A 22,178-nucleotide genomic window follows, 5' to 3' on the forward strand; every position below is an offset into this window, starting at 1 on the left:
AAATGTGAGTGTTGTATTTCTAATGAAAAACAAATTATATATGCCTGATTGACTACAGTGGCAGTGATTTGATCATGAAAATAGATGCCTTACTGTCATCCTTGCCGAAAACAGAGACGAGACAGGATGTTGAATTACTCAAAGAGCAGCATAGGTAAGTTCTCTCTGTCGTGATATTGCGTTTATGCTATTGTGTTTAAAATTAAAATGTACTGATGACAACACATCTTCAGAAACTTGAGTAAGCATTCCAGTTTTAAAAGAAGCTGTTTATTCTATAGTTGTATGAACAACCTGTTCATCTGTTTATCTGCCCTAGCCTAAATAAAGTAATTAGGAATACCTAATGATTTTCCAGTCTTATCGTTTGCTAAAAAAGGCGATTACAATTGATATGAATGGAAGTGGTGATCTGGAGTGAAAAAACTCTGAGTTCATACATTTACTAAAGTGTTAGAAATAGTTTCACAAATTAGAGCTAAAAGAAGCTGCCTCTAATTTTCATTAATGTGGAATCCTCTAGCACAGCTGTTTCTGTTTGTGTACCTTGAGTCGTATTGGCAAAATTAATATATGTATCCTTATTCCTCTATAAGTTTGTGACTTGGTAGTGTCATTCTTGACCACAGCTAAATACAGAGCTTTCAAATGTAATTCAAAATTAAATTAAGTTGCATTCAAATGTAAATTAATAGGGCTCACTGGCACCTAATTCCTTAAGAAAACCTGAACAGACTGTCATCATCTAACAGACTTAAACTTGGTGAGCTCATATTAGTGTTATTTCTGTACTTGTATCTTGGCTCCTTGTGTTTCTGATACTAGATTGAGAATATGGATATGCCCTAAGCATCATCTTTTGTTGTCATCATAATGAATGAGACCTAAAATACCAAGATGTGCATCTTTGAATCCTGTCCTCATAATGGGGTACTAGCAGTAGCTGAATTTAATTTAAGCTTAGCTTGGATAAGCTTTCTGAAGCAGACAGGTACATTTTTTAAAATAACATAATACAAGAACTCTGATCAAAATAAAAAACCTTTGCTGTTTTCAAATCCCTGCTAGTTTTATTGGTAAAGGTGCTGTAGTGTGCTGTGCCAATGGGCTGGCCCTGTTGTTGAGCATACAGAGTGAAATGACTATAGCAGTATAACAGTATTCAGTAGTCTGTTCTAAATGGCTAACACCTTTTACAAAGTTATACTAATAAGAGTCAGTACTATGCTACATATTGGAGGGAGTTTGTCTCTCTAATGGTAGTCACATTTCTAGGTATATTTTGTATGGAAAACCAATTCAGATAGTTCATTTTGTGTATTTACAGCATGTTTTTAAATGATGTTTACTAACATTTCCTTCCTGTAGATGCAGAGTACTTTAACTAGGGTCTTTTTTACTTAGTCTAATCAAGTTTATCAAACTAAATTATTTTCTGGAATGCATAAAGCTTATCCGATCTATCAAGTTTCACACTTTTCAGATGCTGTTTTTCCCACTGTATTTTTAAAACTGTGGCACTGCCAGCACTTGTCAAATCTGATGCTTCTAGTTATCAGCAAAAGAAACTGTAGACCAGTGACCAGAAGGCCATTTCTAAAAACACAGCAAAATTTTATTTGATTAATTTTGTTATGGGGCATGTATTTAATCAACAACCAGTATAGATCTATGTAGATTAATGCTAAACCTTTAGTTGCTCTTAATGTTTAGCTTTTCTAGTGGCATCACATGGAACAGTACACTGGTTGAAACAAGGAAAACATTTTCATGAGCAGTAAAATCTAAAGTGCCTCTGATATTATAAATTTATACCTAAAAATGTTTCTTATTTCCACAAATAGAGTTTAGAGTTTTCATGTCATTTATTTTCTCATACCATTTTTTTTTTTTTAACAGTGTAGTAAAAGTCAATCCCCAACAGGATGAACCATTCTATGATGTTGTTGCTATTGTGGATCCATTGACAAGAGAAGCACAGAAGATGACTCAGTTACTGATTGTAAGATGGTGGTCATTTCTTTTAATTTGCATATTTGTTGCTAAACTTTTTTTTACTAAACTTTTTCTAATTTGCATGTACAGTGTAGCAACAGGGTAGACAAACTTCAGGTATTTTAAAAATAGATAGTTATCTATTTAAATTCATATTTAAAAGTTGGGAAGGATCTAATTCATCATTGTAAGTACCTTATTTGCAAGAAAATTCAGATGGGGAGGGTACCAGACTTCTTAAAAGCAAGTCCATAAATGCTCTTTATAGTCAGTAGAAGGAAAGGAGGAGATTGTCTGCATAATATAGAGGAAAAGGATCTCCCATCTCAAAATCTTAAGAGGCATATGCTTCTTTCCATTAAACCAGATCACCTTATTTTCCCATGTACCTAAATGAGGTGGTCTAAATCTGTCCCGTAATATCATCATAGGAAGATTGAACTATAAAACTTTCAGCTCTTGCAAGGGTATTTCTCAGTTGATTAATGCTGCCAGGCATATCTAGAAGTCTTCCATTGTGTGTAGCTATTGATCGTCTAAAGCGTATCAGTCCTGAAAACATAGCTCCTAAAATGATTGTCTTTTTTTCTCTAGCTGCAGAATATCACTCTACCTCAGGTTCCTTTATAGTTTCTCATAAAAATGTAAATTTTGTCTTCTCTTTATGGTCTGTTACAATTCTGAAGTCTGTAACTTGATTTTTCCTGCATCCTGTTTTATCTTTTTCTCTGCAGTAATTATGAAAGTTTCATAAATTCTTACACTGCTTTTTCCCCTTCCATTTTTATATCTTCTTATGCGTTTTCTATCAAAAGTTAAAACATCCACTCACTCTTCATGCATAATGTGAAGCAAAGTAAAACACTTAAAAAAATACATATTTCAAGACTCTTGAAATACTACCTTTTCTCTAGAATCTGATCTTTCATTTCACCATTCCCAGTTAAAATGAAAGCTTGATACTACCAAATAAAAATACTAACTGATGGGGCGAGTTTTTTGTCTTGCTTGAAGAAAAAGTCCAGTGCAGATACACATCATTTTGGATGCATTATCTTTATTTGAGAAATAGTTTTCTTCAATGTTTAAAATTCTGGGTGTGTTTTAGTAGACGAGACCAGCTAGTACTGGTTACACGTGATTTTTATTCCAAATTATAACTGCTTGAGGCACTTCGACCTTTGTTCTGATTTTGGAGGCCTTTAGCCCACGTCACATAATAATTTCCCTTGTTATGCTTCCAGTGCTGTTAGGTTCCTATTTCCTGCTTCTTCCCTTGTCATCACCCTTATGCCATTTTTTAGTCTTTATTTTTCGTCTCAGTAATTTTACAGTGATGGTATTCAAGTGACAGAAAGGATGGGAATGAGAAACTAGAGCAGAACAGGTCCATAGGACTAGATGAAGTTATAGCACTATAGTGAAGAATATGTGTATCCTTGGGTTGAAGTCAGGAAAGAAAAAAACGTTTATAATAAAAGAGAGATTTAAGGATGACCATTGACTTGCTTTGTTCCAAATTTACTTGCTGCTACAGTGATTTTAGATTTTAGCCTTAGTGGTATCAGTATTTTAACTTAGCTTAATATTTGCATTTCTAATAATATCCATAAAGGTAGGCACAGCTGCTTTATGCTTTCAAATAAGCACTTTGGATCAGAAACTACAGAAATCAAGATAATTTGATAAAGGTTTTTAAGAGTGCTTTAAGGAAATTAATAACCTTGTTAACTTGAAATAAAATTGATTGCTCACAAAAATAAGAAAAAATTACTGTCTTAATATTATGGTTCCAATATAACAGCATCCAGAAAATTAGTATTTTTAAAATGAACAGATGAAGATATTGAGAAAGAGTAGAAATAGTTTAGCTTGCAGGAATGTTTTGAAGTTGATTGAATAGTTTAATACATCATTAATCTACTGCTGACATTTAAAAATCATTAACTAATTAAGTATTAAAGTAATTCTCTGAGCTTTGCTATATTTAACAATTTACCGCATGCAACTATTTTAGTAAGAGTTAAGTCATTGTTTTAAGTTGGTTATTAATAAAAGGCATGTGTTGTACTCACAAACTTTCAAGTGCTTTAAAATCTAGAAAATGCAATAGAAGAAAGGTGATAATTTACTCAAGCACTGGAAAATAGGGATAGCTGCTCTTTAAAATACTGCATCACTAGGGGAAAGCATTAACATTTTGACTATTAAGAATATCATGTGCTAAATCATGCAGTTTTAGAAAAGGTCAGATCTTTAATTGGAATATCTGACAGCATCCCTTAATACACAGATAGATATATTTAGAACTTGCAAATGTTTGAGGTTTCTGCTGAAGCTTGAGAAGTGACAGCATGTCACAAGGATAACTTTGTCTTATTTTCAAAGTTTGGTGATTACCAAGAACCATTTTTTACAGAGATTTTTTTTTTTCTGTAGGTACTTAAAGACATCATCAATATGAAACTCAGGTTGTTTTTGAACTGCAGATCTAAGCTGTCAGAAGCACCTCTGAAGAGGTAGGTAGTTTATAGATTTTCTTACAAGTATATGATCTGGTTTGGTTTGGAAAAAGTGTCATCAGCTTATCTCCCTTTAAAAAGTAAAGAGTGGTTGGTATTTCTGGTTTCTTTTGTTGCATTAGTTACTTTATTTGAGTGGAAGTTGAATGTTACCTAAGCAGTTTGCACTTGTCTAGAGAAAAATTCTAAGGTCTCAAATATGGGATCATAGGGAAGTTATCTAATTCGTCACATGCACCTCACAAGTATCCTTACAGAAATTAGTGGAGAGTGTTTCATGAGTCTTTCTGTGACAACTTGCAGAGGGAGATTGTTTGCCTAACTTGGTCGCTTCTTTCAGCCCACAGTCTGTGCAATGATTTTTACAGGTTAAGAGAACTTAAGAATTTCATCTGAGTAAATGTACAGTCTGCATTTGAGACCTCATTATAACTAAGAATATACCATTAGAGTATGTGTTAAACTGAAATGTCTTAGCTGTCCGAAAACCAAGGTTCACTAATTCAGTTATAGATGCTTATACTGAAGTGAATTCTGCAGAAGGGATTCCTTTCCTTCTAAGTGAAATGTTTAAGCAGTGCCATCACTTTGGCAGATATCTTCCCTATAATAGTATTACAAGAAAGGCCAGTGGTAGTGCCTGCCCTCTAATCAGCAGACTAGAGAATTCATCACTTGCCCATGAAACAGAAGTCCTTCCTTTCCATTTGGTTTGAGAGGCATTGAACTCACAAACTCATACCTCTTCTACTGCATCAGAGTGTCTTAATTGTAAATCTTCTGAGTATCTTACATGAACATTGTCATGATTGCTTTTAAAGCTAGGCACTTTGCAGGTGCTAGTTTCTGGTTCTTTCCCTGTGCCTGGGAAGGGTGAGAGGAAAAAGCGTTCTGACATCTGGTCTGTGGGCAAGTTGTATTTTTCTTGCAGCAATGGCTTCTTATGAAATGCATCCATATACTAGCCCAGATAATTTGTGGGAAAGTTGTATTCCTCATTATAGGTACAGACTTTCTTAACTTTTAACTTTTCATGGTAATTAGTGTCCTATTTTTTTCCCCTTATGAAGCACTCATTGCTTGCTGCTTTCACTTTCCATCTTCAGTGCTGTCCTTTCTCTGTTCTGATTCTTCTCATTTTGTTGAACATCAGTAGAGAAGGGAAGAAAATCATAATTATTGTTGCAAGGAACTTGTACCTGTGGAATACATGGTCTAAGAGCTGGAAAATTGTCTTTGCTGGTGCAAGTGTCAGGACCTGTTCCTGAAGACTATTCTAGTAGATATTAGTCCTGCTTACTTGAGTGATAGAGAATTCAAGATATTTCACAGTTAAGATGTTTAGATGCACCTCTCAGATATACACCTTTCCAGCCATTTAGAATGTTACTGGGAGCCATGCGCTTTCACAGCAAGAAAATATCAAAAGTGAACAGGTATGTGTTTATCTTCCTTCCCATTTGAGATGCTGTATGCATTGTCTGTCAGTATTCCAAAAGAACAGGGAGCTACTCTGGCTCCAAACATCATTAATTTGGTAAATATTCATGATGTTTTAAAGTATTTTAGAAGAACTTCATGTTTGGAACTTCATGCTGCATAAATGTATTATGTTTTTTAACACTTTTTTTCAACAGCTTCTATCGTTTTGTTCTGGAACCAGAATTAAGTTATGGGATCAACAACCACCTTCCTTCTGAACCTGTGGCAAAATTCTCAGAATTGCCAGAATCACCCCTTTTGACTCTAAACATGATCACTCCTGAAAGCTGGTTGGTTGAAGCAGTAAACAGTTCCTGTGATCTTGATAACATTCATTTACAGGATGTAAGTAATAGTTTGTAAACATTATAAAACTTGTCTTGGGCCTTTCACTTCAAGAGGGAAATAGAAATATTGTGAGAATTTTTCGCCTGTTTTCCAGAAATAATTTCTGTGGTAATTGATTAGTCTGTATTTTGCCGTTTTTTATTTTCATCTTTTTTTCCGCATTCTCTCTTACTTTAGGAAAAAAAAAAAGGATTAAAAGAAAGCAATGAAATAGAAAAAAGACAGAGTACAAGTTAAGAAAGGCAGAGTACAAGTTAAAGCAATTTATCTGCTATGCTGGGCTTTATAATGTTTACGAAAATACTACTTTTTGAGATAAAAACACAGCAGTTAAGGGATTCTGTATATTAGCGTTCTATTTCTCTTTTACTTTTTAACTATTTTTGGTAGTAATAGGATTAATCTAGATAAATCTTCAAATAAACATGAATATAGGGTGGTTTATTAATCCAGATGAAAATATATTTGACCCTTTTTTAGTTCACAATTTTTTAATTATACTTTTAATCCCTCAGCTTCAAAGTCACTAGAACTGTTTCATTAAGATTATACAAAATATTGAGGATGTTTGATTAACCAAAGGTGTATATTGTGGAAGGGGTATTGTGAAAATAAAGGTTGGGATTTACCTTACCAAGGCTGAGATGCTTCAGCTTCCTCAACAATGGAGAGAACGTTCCTCTAGACAGTGATTCATCCTCTTTTATCTTGGATACCTATTTTAAAGTGGAGTGAAGCTCCTCCTGGAAGGGTTTTTCTCCCTTTTTTTTTTTTTGACAGCTAAATTTAGTTGAAGGAAATCCCATGCAACACATTTGTCATTGTAATATGTTGCTTTTCCCACATAGTTAAATGATGTAATTTATTGATACCTTTCCACAGATAAAAGGGACAGTTACAGCAGAATATGAACTAGAATATATATTGCTTGAAGGACATTGCTTTGATGTGACAACTGGACAACCTCCTCGAGGGTTACAATTCACTCTGGGCACAAAGAATAATCCTGTCATGGTTGATACTATTGTGATGGCCAACCTGGTAAGTATTAAGTACAGAAATAGTCATTACTATTTCACACTCTTCATGAGAATTCCTTAGGAGCTTTGTGTTCTTTAAATCCATTTTGCTGTGTTGTAAGCTCAGTAACACTACAGGTACCAGGAGCATTCTGGAGTTGAGACTATCTACAAAAGATGTGGATCTCTAATTTGCTAAATTTTTGCCCGCTGTTAATCCAGTATAGGTTTGGATATAGCCTAATGTTAGATTCTTATCTTATGTGCCTAAACTGGGAGCCTTGTTGTCTGGAGTAGACAGTAGGAGGTTGTTATGTTCAGATGGAGATTCCACTGGCAACTTTAAGGTATGAATCACATTATGATTAAAATAACCATTTTTGATACACAATGATCCAGGCAAAAGAAGACTTCTATTTTAGATGCTTCAGCTAAATGTTTAAAGCCTCTGTGGGACAAGCACACACCTGAGAATTCTTCTGGTCATCCAGAGTAATTATTTTTTATTTTAGTAATCCGTAAAGGGGAAGATCTTGTGATTTCTGAAGTGAGATTTATTTTCTGTTGGCTAAAGTAACTTGGCAGGGAAGGATTTTGATGAAATGTTACCCATCTACTATTCTTTGTTCTCTGTAAATGCTGTATCACAAGGAATAAAATGCTTAAACTGCAAATCTTTGATTTTTACACAAGTACTGAAGACAGTCTCAACTTCAGAGGTTGTTCAGCATGATGAAACTTAATGATTCTTCACATTCCAAAGCATGCTTTGTCTGGCTTTCACATAGTGATAGCTGTATGCAGTGTTCCTAAATTGGGAAGGAGTTGTGTTAACCTGGAAAGTTGTTCCAGACAAAAATTTGAATTTAGAAATAAGCTTTTCAATTTAGGGTCAGTTTAACAACCGCTTTTTTAGCTAGGGTCAATTTCTTTACTGCTCATTTACTTGCTGTTTGAGATTTTGTATACAGCTCAGTTTCAGCTAGGACCAAATGGAGTACTGAAAGACATTCAGATGGGCATACAGGAAAGGTGATAGTTGGTTTCATCACTGCCATAGTATGAGAGTAGGTGATGAGACTAACCTTGTCTGCAGTACCAAATGGGGAAGAATTGACTTTTGCATGTGTACATGGTTGATTCTGAAATACTGACGTAACAATTGCCTGTCTTTCGTTTTTTTCATAGGGGTATTTTCAGCTGAAAGCAAATCCAGGTGCTTGGACACTGAGATTGCGTAAAGGAAGATCTGAAGAGATCTATCAGATTTTTTCGTAAGTATTGACCCATCTTTTGGAAACATAAATGAATCTGAAAATGCAACAGATTTTGAAAAGATCTGACAGTACTGGAGGAAAATGAGTAAAAATAACATGATAAAATTAGAACCAGGAGCAAATGATGATTTAATTTTCATAAGCTGGAGGAAGTACCATGAATTTCCCTCTTATAATTTTTTTCACCCCTAAGGGTGCCTCTGAATGTAGTTATTGATGGGTAGCATCTTTTTTTTAACAGGAGCATTATATTAATTTCGAAGCTATGTTTTTACTTCAGTTAATTCTGAGTATTTCTTAGTTACCTAAGTCATCAAAAAATCATTGCGGTTACACCTTTGCCTTAGGATATAGAAGCACCTTTCAATTCCATACCCTGGTTACATGTCAGCTGTGCCACATTTCTCTCTCTGTCTTGGGAGAAACACCAAGAGAGGGAAATGGGAAGAAGTCACATTGTACTCCAGTAACTGGCATTTAGTTGCCACCTATATAGCTTAGAGATCTGTAATTTCCATGGTCAGTTTTCATATGAGGAACATACACTAGCCACCATTCCAACTATTCCTTGGAAGAATCATCTTTTTTCTCACGTTCTATGTAACAGTAGAGATCTGAACCGTATATGGGCTTCCTCTTGAAGCTTTGGATATGATCTCTTCTGGAGGAGCAGTATTGTTTCCATTTATTTCAGCTTCAGTTCTTCCTTCCCCTCCACCCCATTCCTGTAATTCTGTGGGATGAAACAGGTCTGTTTCTTATAAGATATTTGTTATTACGTGGAGCTCAGGAACACATAGCCCCATATGATGTTTAGTCATCAGCTGCTATTAAAAATGGAAAAAAAAAACTTGATTAGTTTTGATGCTGTTTTGAATACTTAGTTAATGCATCAGTTTCAGGAATCAGGAAATGTTAATAGGATATTAGGGTCATTCTATTTGTTTGTGATTTTCAATTTATTTTTTTCCAGAAACGACTAACAATCTGTTGAAAAAGCAGAAAAACAGTCTGTATCCTAAGAAGTTCACTTAATATCCACCAGCTGTAGCTATATCATTTAATTTAATTTGACATTCAATTCTTAAGATATATAACGTGATTTATGAAAGATATCATGGTTTAAAAATGTAGTTGAATTTAAAAATGTAACAAAAATGAAACAAACCACTCAACATTTTAGGATGGATCAAAGGAAACTTAAATCATGTGCCATTTTTTAAGATCCCTGATTTTCCCTAAGAAGTAACACAGATAAGCTTAACTGACCTCAGTGAAGTTATGCAAAATTAATACTTGATGAGGAATCTAAGCAAAAAACATGTATTTAGTTTAATTATTACAAGCCATAGGCTTAGAGTATGATGGCTGAAGTATGTTTGGGAGGCTGTACCAGAACATTTAATATTACTTTTACTGATATTGGTATTAATAGTATCAAATTGCTATCAGAACTTCAGCAACTATTTGATAGGATGGGATTTTGCCAAGAGGTATTGCAGTGTATACTCCATCCTGACGTACTAGTCATATCTTCTCCTGTTGAACATTCTCATCTCCTGTGACTGAGATGAACTGTTTTCTTTGAGGCACAGGCCTGTACATTATAATGGGAGTTTCAGGAGAGTTACAGCATTTGAAGTTACAGCATGTTCTACACCTCTGTTCCTATTTGCTTCTCTCATAGTTGTATGTAATACAAATGCAAGTAACTGATTTTTACTTTATCTAAATACACAGCTTTTGAAATGAGCTTCTTTTTTTTGTTGGTTTTTTTGTTCCCCTGAACACTGCTTCTAACAAGGGTCACTATTTTGAAGCAGTCACACTTGTAAATCAATTCACTACTAATAAATTACTATAAATATTACAGAAATGAAAATTGTTATATATAAGCAGCAGTCTGAGCACTATTATTGGAACTTTAAGAAAAAAGGTAGTTACTGCAAGATAAACCTGTAGAAAATAGTTTATATCTATATAGAAGCTCCTGCTGAGTGTGTTGGTTTTTCAAAAGGCAGGTAGGTATTTATTTATATTTCTATTAAAAGTATGTAGGTGTTTTGGAACATTTAAAAGCTGTGACATAGTTTTGTACAACAATTACATAACAATAAAGTAGTTGTTAAATATTTAATAGTGCTCTCAGTATGCAAGACGTTGTGCTTCGATTTAAAAAAAGAAGTTGTGCCTACTTTTAATGTGTTTACAAACTGAGTTACACTAATGGTGTTCAGTATCTTTTGGGAAAAACATAGAATTCTTACTGGTTTTGCTAAAGGAGTTTATAAATCGTGACCTGGTTCTTCCAATCCCCAGGTCATATTCAAAACCTTACTCACATGATCGTTTGTTTGAAATGTACATCTGTTTACATGAATAAAACCACAGCATGCTGAATATTGTATGCACAGGGACAGAGAAAAGATGAGAGGGCCTGTATAAAATTCAGCACACTGAATTAAAATTAAACAACAGTGATGGACTCGATTTTTTCAGAGACACCCACCAAGAAAGAGTGGCTATCCTATTCTGTAAGTAGCCATTCAGCATGTAGTTGGGTGACTAGGAACTGAAGTATTCTGACAGGAAAAGAAGTTACCGTAGTGTAATAGTAGGAAGTATATGAAGAAGTGAATGAGAAACAAATAAATTGTATCTTGAGACCAATGTTAAGTGTCCAAGGTAACTAATGGCAACTATCACTATTTTCAGTTCATTGTTCATACTGGGATGGAAACTCATCACACTGAGTGCTGTGCAGAGGAAAACAATTGGCACTCAGCAAAGACAGAGCCAACAGTGAGGGATCCACAGAAGAGATACAAGGAGGCAAAGTGATGTTATTAAATTTACAGCCAAACCAAACACACATTGTAAAGACTTGGGAAAATCATCTTTGTTGGCAGAGCTGCAGAGCTGGCTACAGAATACTACTAGCTGAGTGAATAACAGAAAAATTTGATTGTGTAAAACCTGAGGGCAAAATTCAGAATACTGTGCCAGCTGCTGCCAGTTCTGCTATCAACAGTTTGTGGTTGGCTCTAATTTTATTATTTTAGAGCTTTTTAATGATAGCCTTTATTTAAAATTAGGATCTCTGCCTTTTATGTTGAGTACTGTATATCTCTGTGATAGAAAGACTGTTCTCAGCCAACTGCTCATATATGCAAATTCTAAAAGAGTGAAAATTAGACTAAACCAGAGAGTAGAAAATTCAAGATAATATTGAACCTTGTGCAGGAATTGGCCATCTCTATGAAACTTAGTAATCATAGGCACGTTTTGCTGATACGTATTTAATAGAATAATCAGACAACTATAGAAAATCCTGGCATGTTTAGATAGGTAGTATGACACAGATTGAAACAAGTTTTAAATATTTCAATTTTCTAGGCAAACAAAAAAAAGAATCAGGCCTAAGGAGTAACAGATTACTTTCTTAAAACAATTTTTTGTGTGCATAGCCTTAGCAAGAGGGAACCACATAAAGCTGTTAAAAGACAGAAAAGATGAAAGGAAAAATATATGGGCTATTGAAGTATAAAAGCTATACAATTTGAGAATTATGTTATTACACAACAACATTTTTCATACTTGTTACTCAGTGGACTGCAGTAAAGTTTTGAGGTGCTTGAATGGCTTTAAACTGGTGTTCAGTAGGGCAAATGTTCATGTGGTGTCTTGCAAAGCCACAGCTTTAGGGGTAAAGTCAACAATGCCAGCCAGTTGAAAGCCAATCTTTACTATCTCAGCACTGTGATGAAGCTTTCCCTAGACTTCTTAAAGCAGATTCATTTTAAAAGCACATTTGATGCTGTCACAAAGTAGTTTCTAAGATGTTTTTCATATTTGACAAATAAAATGTAGTTTAATATTTGAATGTAATATATACCCATATAATGCAGAATAATGTTCTGCGCTAGGTTGCTGCATTTTTAAATTTCCTGTGAAATCGAAATTAAAAAGTGAGGGCTACCACTGTGGACAGTGTCTAGTGATGAATAAAACTCGGGAAATTTCCAAATTTAAGATATAAATATGTGCAAGTAAAGAAATTTTATTTCTATAAATATCAGCAGTCCTAAACCTTATGCTCTAAAATGTGTGCTATTACCTGTGTTTAATGAGCCAGTGCCTTTGCATGTGTTTTTTGTCTCCTCACAGCCATGAAGGAACAGATTCTGTAGCTGACCTGACAGATGTTATCGTGGTATTAAACAACTTCAGAAGCAAAATTATCAAAGTCCAAGTATGTATAAAGATGCCTTTTTTTGTCTGAGGTATTTCCTTATGTGAAATGCAACTAACACTTGTATGTCTTAGGCTGTTTGATTGGAAAATATACACTGAAATATATAATTTAGATTTTCTATAATTAAATAGAGAAGGGTGTGTAAAATCAGTGTAGTTAATTTGATCCAATCAGGTTATACTAATTGCATGGTAAATTCTTAAATACCTGCTAAACATAAATAGGATTTCTCTCATCTAGCTTAAGGTGTGTAAGAGTGGGGTCTAGGTACCTTAAACTTCCTCTCTGCTTAGATTGAGAAGGAAAGTCCAAAGGACTGCTTATCCCAGCTCACGTGTGTATTTAAACCAAGAGGGTAACTACCTCCTGAGATATCCAGTTCTCACCTGTGACTGGGGAGGAATTTTATGTGAAGTCCGGACACCAGAGTAGAAGTTAAAATTAGGTACATTGAATTTTTCCCTAAGCTACCAAATTTGTGCAGATGAAATTGTTACTTTCATTCTTGAAGATGTATCAAAAAAGGGATAATGAAACACGACTTATATTAAGGAGAAAGAACTCGTAGCATTATGTTTTCCACTATTTTGTAAATAACATTTTGTGTAGGTGTCCTTGATATGTTATATCCAAATTTTAGACATTGAGAAGGAGTGAGGATGACATAAAGTACAAAAGGCATTTTGTGAAACCACATATAGGAGTCTCTTCCTCAGTCCAGTAACTGAAAGTCCAAAACCTGGAGAAAAAGGGTAACTCTGGAACCTGATGAACCTGCCTTTGAAACACAGAGAAAAACAGTGCCACGTGGGCCTAACAGGAGAATTATTCTATGTGAAAAATGGTACATACTAAGCTTATAACTAGAATATGTAAGCTCTGCCACCCAGTTGAACTGTAGAGTGACTTCACTGATACCTAGGATGTGGCTTCACAAGCGTTAGCTAAGAAGATGGATGATTTAATGTGAACAGAAGCATTAGCTTGAAAGTATAAACATGTGAAATGAAATGGTTTGAATTTAATATGTTCAAACATGTAGTGGTTTAGAAGCTATTTGAGTTTCAAAACCAATTAGGTGTCTTTTAATCATGCAAATTAAGGTCAGCAAACAAAATTAACTTGGACCCTTTATTACGTGTCTGGGTAAGACAGCAGAAATTGCTGAAGTTGGATGGGAGAGTTTGTATTTCAGTGACAGATGTGTCGCTGTCTCCTTAAGAGAATCACAGTTTCCATCCAGGTAAGGTCTGTGCATGGTGCAATGCCCTCCTACACTGCTTCTGCCAGGTAGTAGCTGGATCAGCAGCTCATGAGGGAAGAAAATGTTCCCCACACTTTTCGTTACTGTTTGCATAAAGTAGTACAGAAAGCTTGAACATGCTGTTTGGTTTTATTAATCACTACCTAATTTTTCATAATTGATTACTTTTCTTCTTATTACAGTAAGTTCTGTACAAAGTTTGAAAGTATGAAATTACATTTTTACTGTTTGGTTTAATGCAGTTCAGTAAGTATTATACTGAAATAGAAATCAGTAAGATGTTGATCAAGCTTTAGCTAGTAAGTACACCATAGTTAGGTATCACAACTGAAGTAGTGATTGTTATCAACTAACTTCCCAAATTCCACAAATACATATTTAAATGACTAGGTACAGAAAAGGCCTGATAAAATTAATGAAGATCTCCTTACTGATGGAACAACAGGAAAAAAAAGAAATCAAGAATCAGTTCTAAGGTAATGCATAATTTTCTTTAACTGTGCCAGGACATGTTTATTAGTACTCATAGCAAGTGTTTCTTACTTGATAGTGATACACATATGTAAAAAGACTCTCCAAGGGATTTATAATACAAATGAAAGAGAAAGACAAACTATAATGTCTTGTACATCTTATTTATTTCCTTTTTAATCCCTCTTTTGCATTTCTAGTTCCTCCTCATTGTCTCCATTGGCATTTTTATTTTGTTGTGGCAGGGAATCAATCTCAATGTGAAAATCTCAGCCAGTAATGCGGTACTCAGATGTATTAAACTGAACATCAAAAAGCAGGCAATGATACTGCTTGTCTGCTGCTAGGTTTAATTTATGAAAGCTCAGGAAGTGTTTTGATATTTGTCAATAAAATACCCTTTACTTTAAACTTTGAATTCTATAAATAATTGTAATAAACATCTCAAGCTTTACATTTGGAGCTAATAACTTGTAGTATTTTGAATTTCCTGTATAGCATCATAACATTCTGTTTTCAGTTGCTCGTAAGTATGTTGTCTGTAGATGGTGTGTGGTTCAGGCTGATTTTATGTTTAATTTGAATTTGTTGTTTATTAAAGAAAGGTAAATATTCCTACAGAATTTTTATATGACTTTTTGAGAATAAGGGCACAAAGGGATGCTTCATCTTTGCTTAGAAAAGAAATTAGTGAGTTTTTTTAATAGACTAGTGCATCTGTGCTGTGGATCAGAACATGGGGTGTTGTATCAGATTCCAAGCCATGTTAGTTGTTCTTTTGAGAGCATTTCAGTCAGATAACCTTTGACCAATGTATTTTAGAAACAGTGGCCAGGGTGCTCTCCGAGCATTCTTTCTTTGTAACACTTCAGAGATTTTTCTCCCAAGAAACTTCTGAAAAATTAAGTTCTGGAGTATGACAGCTGGAGTGCCGGCAAAAGTACTTACTGAATTCCCAGTGACTTGATTTCTTCATGTCAAAGAAGAATGAGCTTGGGATTTTAATCTAAAATGCTGGTAGCACACTAAATTCATCCCCTCTTTCAAGGTGATGAAAATTGCTCTTCTGGATCTTCAAAGCTATTTTGAGGAGGATCTAACTTGCAATACATTGTTTCCATAATAGATTCCATCTACTTTGTACGAAACACCCATGTTTGCTCTCAGAAAGCCTGATTTCCAGCACAGGTTGTTTCTGCAGTATGCTGCCAAGCACTAAACTGTCATAGCTGTAGAATTGCAAAGAGAAAGAACCAAAGGGAATGCCTTCTGAAAAAGAAACAGTTCAGGGCTAATGACTTGACTATAAACAACTTAATCCAAGTAATCACAGATCTCTTTACCCTAAAAGAAAAAAGAAATTGCAGTAGCTTTATCTGTAAGTACCTTTAAGCATTCAAGATTTACCACTGAGGTAAAGTCTGATCCCTCCATTGTTCAGGAGAACATCTTTGGGCTATAATTCAGCTAGTAAGAAGGGGATAATGTCAGTATGAGGGATTTAGGGAGAATGTCTTTTTCATCATTATTTTCTCCATACCCTAAAGACTTTCTGTTCCCAAATGACTGCTGCAAGACTCAAAACGTTTTCTTCCATTTTCAGTAGCCTTGGCAATGGTTGTCAGTCACAAAGACAGTTAAAGAAGATAAAGGCACAGCAGTTCTACTTTATCCAGTAAAGAGCTGATCCCAATATAATCCTCAGCCAGTCCTTAGATCCAGGGCACAGCTCAAAAAAAGACTACTGGAGCGAATCTCCAACAATATCAAGCCATAGTGTAACCAGTTTGGCTGAGGCAGCCTTTGCCATTCCAAGATCTGTGAAGCAGTGCTCTGAGGGAAACTGCAACCACCTTTCCCTAGCTGTGTGTGCTGGAAGGCACCCATGATTAAAAACAATCCAGGAGATGTTTGTATTCAAAGCAAGCAAAAAATGCTGTACAGCAGAAACAGAAAACCTCTGGATAACATACCTTAAAGATACTGGGTAGCTTATAGGGAGATCAATTGTTTCAATTTAAGGGACAATGCAGAAAGTATTATGAAAAACGCTCAGGAAATCCCATCACCACAGACCGTTAAATGTTACAGGAGTATTCTGGGAAAGGTACTGGCTGAGGTACCTATGGGGCTATGAAGACATCCCTCACCTGCCCATGGCAGGGGGTTGGAACTAGGTGATCTTAAGGTCATTTCCAACCCTAACTATTCTATGATTCTACCTCAAGAATATGCATTGGTGGTTCTGATGTAGAATGCACATGAATGAAGCTTGAAAAGTAATCGTTGCTGATGCTACAAATAATCAGTTCTCAGCATACTCTGGCTGTGTGTATTTCTGACTTTTTGCTTTGATAAAACATGGATTTCTTGCCAAATCAGGATTCTGTTTGATTGAAAGTATCAGAGACTATGGTTGTGCCATTGTTTGTCCTGAGTGACTGGGTGTGTAGTGTTGCTTCCAAAAGATTTTGTTACCGTAGGCATTGCAGTGGGAGTAGATTGTAAGTGGGATGAGTATTTCTTTTGTGTATTCTTTTACTTCTGATTCTTTATGAACTTACTGGTAATGCAGTAGTATTTTCTTTCTGCTGAATGCTTACTTTAAATAATAATTTCTTTGGGTTTTTTCTCAGCTTGTCAGAAGAAACTCCAACAGAAGAGAAGGAAAAGCAAAGTGATATTCTTAACATCTTTTCTGTTGCTTCAGGCCATTTATATGAACGTTTTTTAAGGTAAGGAAAGGTAAAAATGAAACAAGAATTTCATAGCAATACTGTAAACATTCATTCTAAAACTAAGCAGCTTAAACTGGCTTTTTTAGCAAGGTGCAAACAATAAATAAATTGTCAAATTGCAGTGAAGTTGTATACACTGAGACTAATCTTTCTTGGAGAACAAAGTGATTCAATATATAGATGTTCAAAAATACCATTATCCTTTGAAGAAAGAAAAATGTACACCCACGAGTGCATGTGTGGAGTGTGAACATTCATAACAGATGAAGCTCAGCCTCTCTTTACAAAGACATAACAGAAATTACTTCATTTGACCTGTGTCTGTTTATGTTTAGTCCAAGCTACAGAGACTACTGTGTGCACATATGGCCTTACTTAGCTCAGTGTTCATTCAGTAAGCAATGATTGGTTTTAAGGATTTTTTACAGTATTGCCTAATCTGTTTACAGCCGTTTCTGTTACTTTCCTGATTTGAGTACTTTCTGCAGGTGTCAGATTTAGTGATTTTATTGCTTTAGTAATCTGATGCAGTTTGAGCACCTGCATTTCTTTCCCTCAACCTACAGCAACCTTCATAAAGGGAAAGACTTATTTATTTTAAAGGAGTAAAAAAATAAGTCTTAAACATCCTGTGTGCCTCTTTGCCTTATTTCAAGTTTATTATTCCTTGATTTTAAGATAGACTCAACCTCTTGTAAAGTTGTAAGGCATCTCCAAATCTGTCTGGTAAACCCAGCCAAATGCTACAGTAGTGGGAAAAAAATTGAACCCAAAATAGCGATTCTTACAGTTATCAAGGTCTATCTGAAGAAGATCTTAACTTGAACTATGGTTTCTTTTTGCTCTTGTTTTTCTTATCAGCAACCTATTAAACTCAACCAAAATATCTCCAAAATAAGTCATCTCAGCAGCAAAGTTAATACAGTGCAATTATTCTAACTTTGTTAGGCATCTCTCTTAGAAGAAAACTTATTGACAGATCCACTTTTGAAATTGTACCTTCTAATATTGCTGAACCAATCTGGATTGAGTAAGTCTATCTCAAAGCAGTCTTGAACACATGCTCTTCAAAGCTTTCAATAAGAAATAGAAATTTCTGCTTACACTGAGTTAAAGAAAATCAAACTTAGAAAGTTTCAGCACTTAGTAAGAGCAGTTGAAATTTAACGACCTGTATGTATTTGTTTGTTTATTATAGACTTGTATTTCCACAGAATTATGATGCTTTCTGTCCTACGTCATACAAAAACGCCAGTTAAATTTTGGTTTCTGAAAAACTATCTCTCCCCAACATTTAAGGTAGGAGAAACATTTTTCTTTTATTATTTCTTTCTTCCAAATTTTAAGTAGTTTTTAAAAGAAATTACAATTGAGTAATGAGGCAGTTGAAATTGAATTTTCACAGTTGGAAATGATCTCTGAATGCGTTCAGTACCAACAGTTTTAGAAGTCTTGTGTATAAGATTCTTTTCTGGAGCCCAAAACTCAGTGAAATGTTATCATAATTTATTCCTTCTTGATAGTCTCCAAGAGCTTGAGAGAAATGCTTTTTATATTTGTGTGGCTGAGGATACTGCCGGAATTAAAGAAACATCTGAAAATAAGAAACTCTGTACTCAGTCAGGCCAATGCAGCTGCCACGATGTTGTTGCAGCATTCCCTTGTTTGCCTTTTGAGGCCTTGTATGTCACATCCATGTGCAACTGATACTTTTTGGTTCTTCTTCTAGGATGTAATTCCTCACATGGCTAAAAAGTATGGTTTCAAGTATGAGTTAGTACAGTATAAGTGGCCCCGCTGGCTCTATCAACAGACAGAAAAACAAAGAATTATTTGGGGCTACAAGATTCTTTTTTTGGACGTTCTTTTCCCTTTGGCTGTGGATAAAATAATATTTGTCGATGCTGACCAGGTAAGAAAAGAATAATAATGTACAAATGTATGAGGAATTCATTTTGGCTTAAATTGATCCGGTTTCATTCTCTGTGACCATTTTATTCAGATGCTTGGCTCATAAGACTATTGCAGTTGTAAGAGCAAACCCCATGGTGTTACAGAATGTGAAATGCAATAATTTGACTTGTCTTTGGTCATGTAGAAATGAATACACTCACCACACTGAGTTACCCTAAATTGCCTGTTGAGAGCGAAAGGCTCCTGGAGAGATGTGTGTGATCTTAAAAGTGCATCTCACCTAAAGCCAATTTGAGTGATATAGTCTTTGGGCTGATTGTGAGAGGACTTTGGACTGAGGAAGGAGTCTGAGGTGGTTTCTCTAGACCATTTGAACAACTTCCAGACAGCTGAAATTTCCCAAGATTACTCCTGTCTCTTTTTCTTAAATTTGTATGCATTCTACCACTCAGAAATGAATACTGTACAAGGAAAAATCACAGGATCATAGAGTGGTTTGAGTTGGAAGGGATCTTAAAGATGACCTAGTTCCAAACACCCTGCCATCTGCAGGGGCACCTTCCACCAGACCAGGTTGCTCAAAGACCTGTCCAGCCCAGCCTTGAACACTGCCAGGGACTGGGAAGGCACAGCTTCTCTGGATAACCTGTGCCTGTGCCTCATCACCCTCAGAAGGAAGAATTTCTTCTTAATATATAATCAAATCTCCTCTCCTTCAGTTTAAAGCCATTCCCCCTTTCTGTCACTGCATGTACTGAAGGTAACATGCTGTCTCAGATGAGACCTTGAGGAGTCTATCCCATGGTTATTAAAAGCCTCAGAAGAATATTAAATATTTTGGTCCATTTCCAAAGCTTGAGAATAAATCAAATGTAGATACTGCAATGCACACTGCAACTTCCTGCATTTTCATCTGGATAGAATAGTAGAATTGGGTTTCTGTCCTAACTACTGTAAGAATTTCTCTGTACTCTGAAACAGCTAAAACCTTTTTTACCACTGACAGATTAGTGGGGTTTGATGGAAGAATGCTTGATTAGTAAATAAAGGACATTCATAAAATGTCTTTATAAGCTATTTTTAAAAGTATTTTATTACTAGATACAAAGATTTTTCAAATGATGCAATAATATTGGCATGCCCAAGTGATGTAACAAATAGGAAGGATTTTCTGAAGGAAGATGCTCAGCAGATTGGGAAGTGACACTCCTGCATGATGGAATTCAACATAGGGCAACCAGAAACACTGGTCTACAAATTTGAAATCTTAGCTCCTTTTATTTCATTTACTTGTTAAATGTGTTACACAGATGATGGCCACAGAATAAACACTTTATTTTTCATTGAATAATAATTTGGTAGCTATCATTCAGTGCCACACTCTATACTATATATTCTACACTATTGGAGTGTTTCAGGGCTTTTTTAAATGACAGTTAAACTTCAGGAAGCTTGCTGCAATAACTGCCCTCATATGCACGCTTTAAATACAGTATTAAATTATTAAAATATTATTAAATTATTAAAATACATATTGTTATTTAGATTGTGAGAAGTGACCTAAAAGAGCTCAGAGATCTAAATCTAAATGGAGCTCCCTATGGATACACACCTTTCTGTGACAGCCGTAAGGAAATGGATGGATACCGTTTCTGGAAATCAGGATACTGGGCATCACATCTTGGGAAAAGGAAATACCATATTAGGTAGGATAATGCCGTATGTATTTTTTGTGCAGTTTGTGAATTTGGTTAAAATCTGGCTCTTTATATTGATTAGAATGATACAGGGCAGTTGCTTATGAATGCTGATGCATTCGCAGTAAGAGGTGAATAAGAGATTAATTTTGATGACATTGATTTCCCTTTTTTTATTGTGGCTTCAGCCACTTAATTAAAACATATATTCCTTTAGGATGGGAAGAGGTTTTGGTTTCTTGTTGCTTTTATTAATGTTATAAAAAGAAAAGGTGAAACTCCACAAATCTTAATTCTTTTTATTATTCTTTGTAGTGCCTTATATGTTGTGGATCTTAAGAAGTTCAGAAAGATCGCAGCTGGAGATAGGCTTCGGGGCCAGTACCAAGCTCTTAGTCAAGATCCAAACAGTCTGTCAAATCTAGATCAGGTGAATATGACTCTAAACAATTTGGGGTTTGTTTTCTTTATCTTCCTCAATATGCATGGAATTATTATGTAACTTAATGTATATGTTTTGTAACTCTGGAACTATTTACCCTTTATTTCTATTTTAACACATTGTCAAGTGTGCATATGAGCACAGTTCAGAAAACTGAACACTAATTGTTTAATATGAAAAAATGAGGAAAAACAGCATAGAGGACTGCTGCCCTTAATCTGCAGTTGTTCTGTGTGCATTTGCGTTTTTCTAATGATAATCCTATATTCTGATAATGGTAGTTACATTCTTCTTTAGCAAGAGCCTTTTCCTCATTCTGTTTTTCTATCCATTAATTAATTGGCTAACTACTAATGCACTCTAGTGATGGCTGTACATGGTCACCCTGGGGTGAATATAGGCTTCATTTATAAAATGAATTTTTAAAGGTAAGTGGGGTAGGTCAGGGTGCAAGTCACAAGCAAGAAGTGGATCCCAGATGTACAGAACATACTTAAATTTGTTTTCCTATAGTAGAGGTTCTTTCACTCAGTAGAAGATTGATAACACGGGTCATCCAATTTCTGTCTGAGTAAATAATGCTATGCATTTATGTCTGTCTTTGGGTGAACTTAAGAAGGCTTCGTAAGTGAGATTGTCCCTGCTTTTGTCATTTTCTTTGTGGAATTACTAAAAGGTTTTATCTGCCTATAGCAGAAAAGGAATCCCACAGTAGCAAAACCCAAGTCTCTCAGTGCCTGCATTCCACCTCCTT

The 22,178-nt window shown here is 35.2% G+C and overlaps 1 protein-coding gene across 3 annotated transcripts in view; it reads left to right on the forward strand.

Moving 5' to 3' along the window:
- UGGT2 (UDP-glucose glycoprotein glucosyltransferase 2) overlaps nt 1-22,178 on the forward strand; it is an 82,726-nt gene that overhangs the window by 54,773 nt on the left and 5,775 nt on the right. For 2 of the 3 annotated variants that reach the window (XM_061361076.1, XM_061361077.1), the window contains 13 exons: nt 59-154; nt 1,900-2,002; nt 4,435-4,514; nt 6,155-6,344; nt 7,230-7,388; nt 8,555-8,640; nt 12,811-12,895; nt 14,553-14,638; nt 17,270-17,368; nt 18,586-18,670; nt 19,101-19,283; nt 20,831-20,991; nt 21,298-21,412. In XM_061361076.1, the coding sequence (XP_061217060.1) occupies nt 59-154; nt 1,900-2,002; nt 4,435-4,514; nt 6,155-6,344; nt 7,230-7,388; nt 8,555-8,640; nt 12,811-12,895; nt 14,553-14,638; nt 17,270-17,368; nt 18,586-18,670; nt 19,101-19,283; nt 20,831-20,991; nt 21,298-21,412 (1,528 nt within the window). Of the gene's footprint in view, nt 1-58; nt 155-1,899; nt 2,003-4,434; nt 4,515-6,154; nt 6,345-7,229; nt 7,389-8,554; nt 8,641-12,810; nt 12,896-14,552; nt 14,639-17,269; nt 17,369-18,569; nt 18,671-19,100; nt 19,284-20,830; nt 20,992-21,297; nt 21,413-22,178 lie in introns of those variants that run through there. The other variant, XM_061361078.1, reaches the window with a different exon arrangement.

The sequence above is a fragment of the Neopsephotus bourkii genome, unplaced genomic scaffold (genome assembly GCF_033783945.1).
Source record: "Neopsephotus bourkii isolate Nb327-2 ecotype Australia unplaced genomic scaffold, CSIRO-AGI_Nbou_v1 NB_1052, whole genome shotgun sequence".
NCBI classification, from domain to species: Eukaryota; Metazoa; Chordata; class Aves; order Psittaciformes; family Psittacidae; genus Neopsephotus; species Neopsephotus bourkii.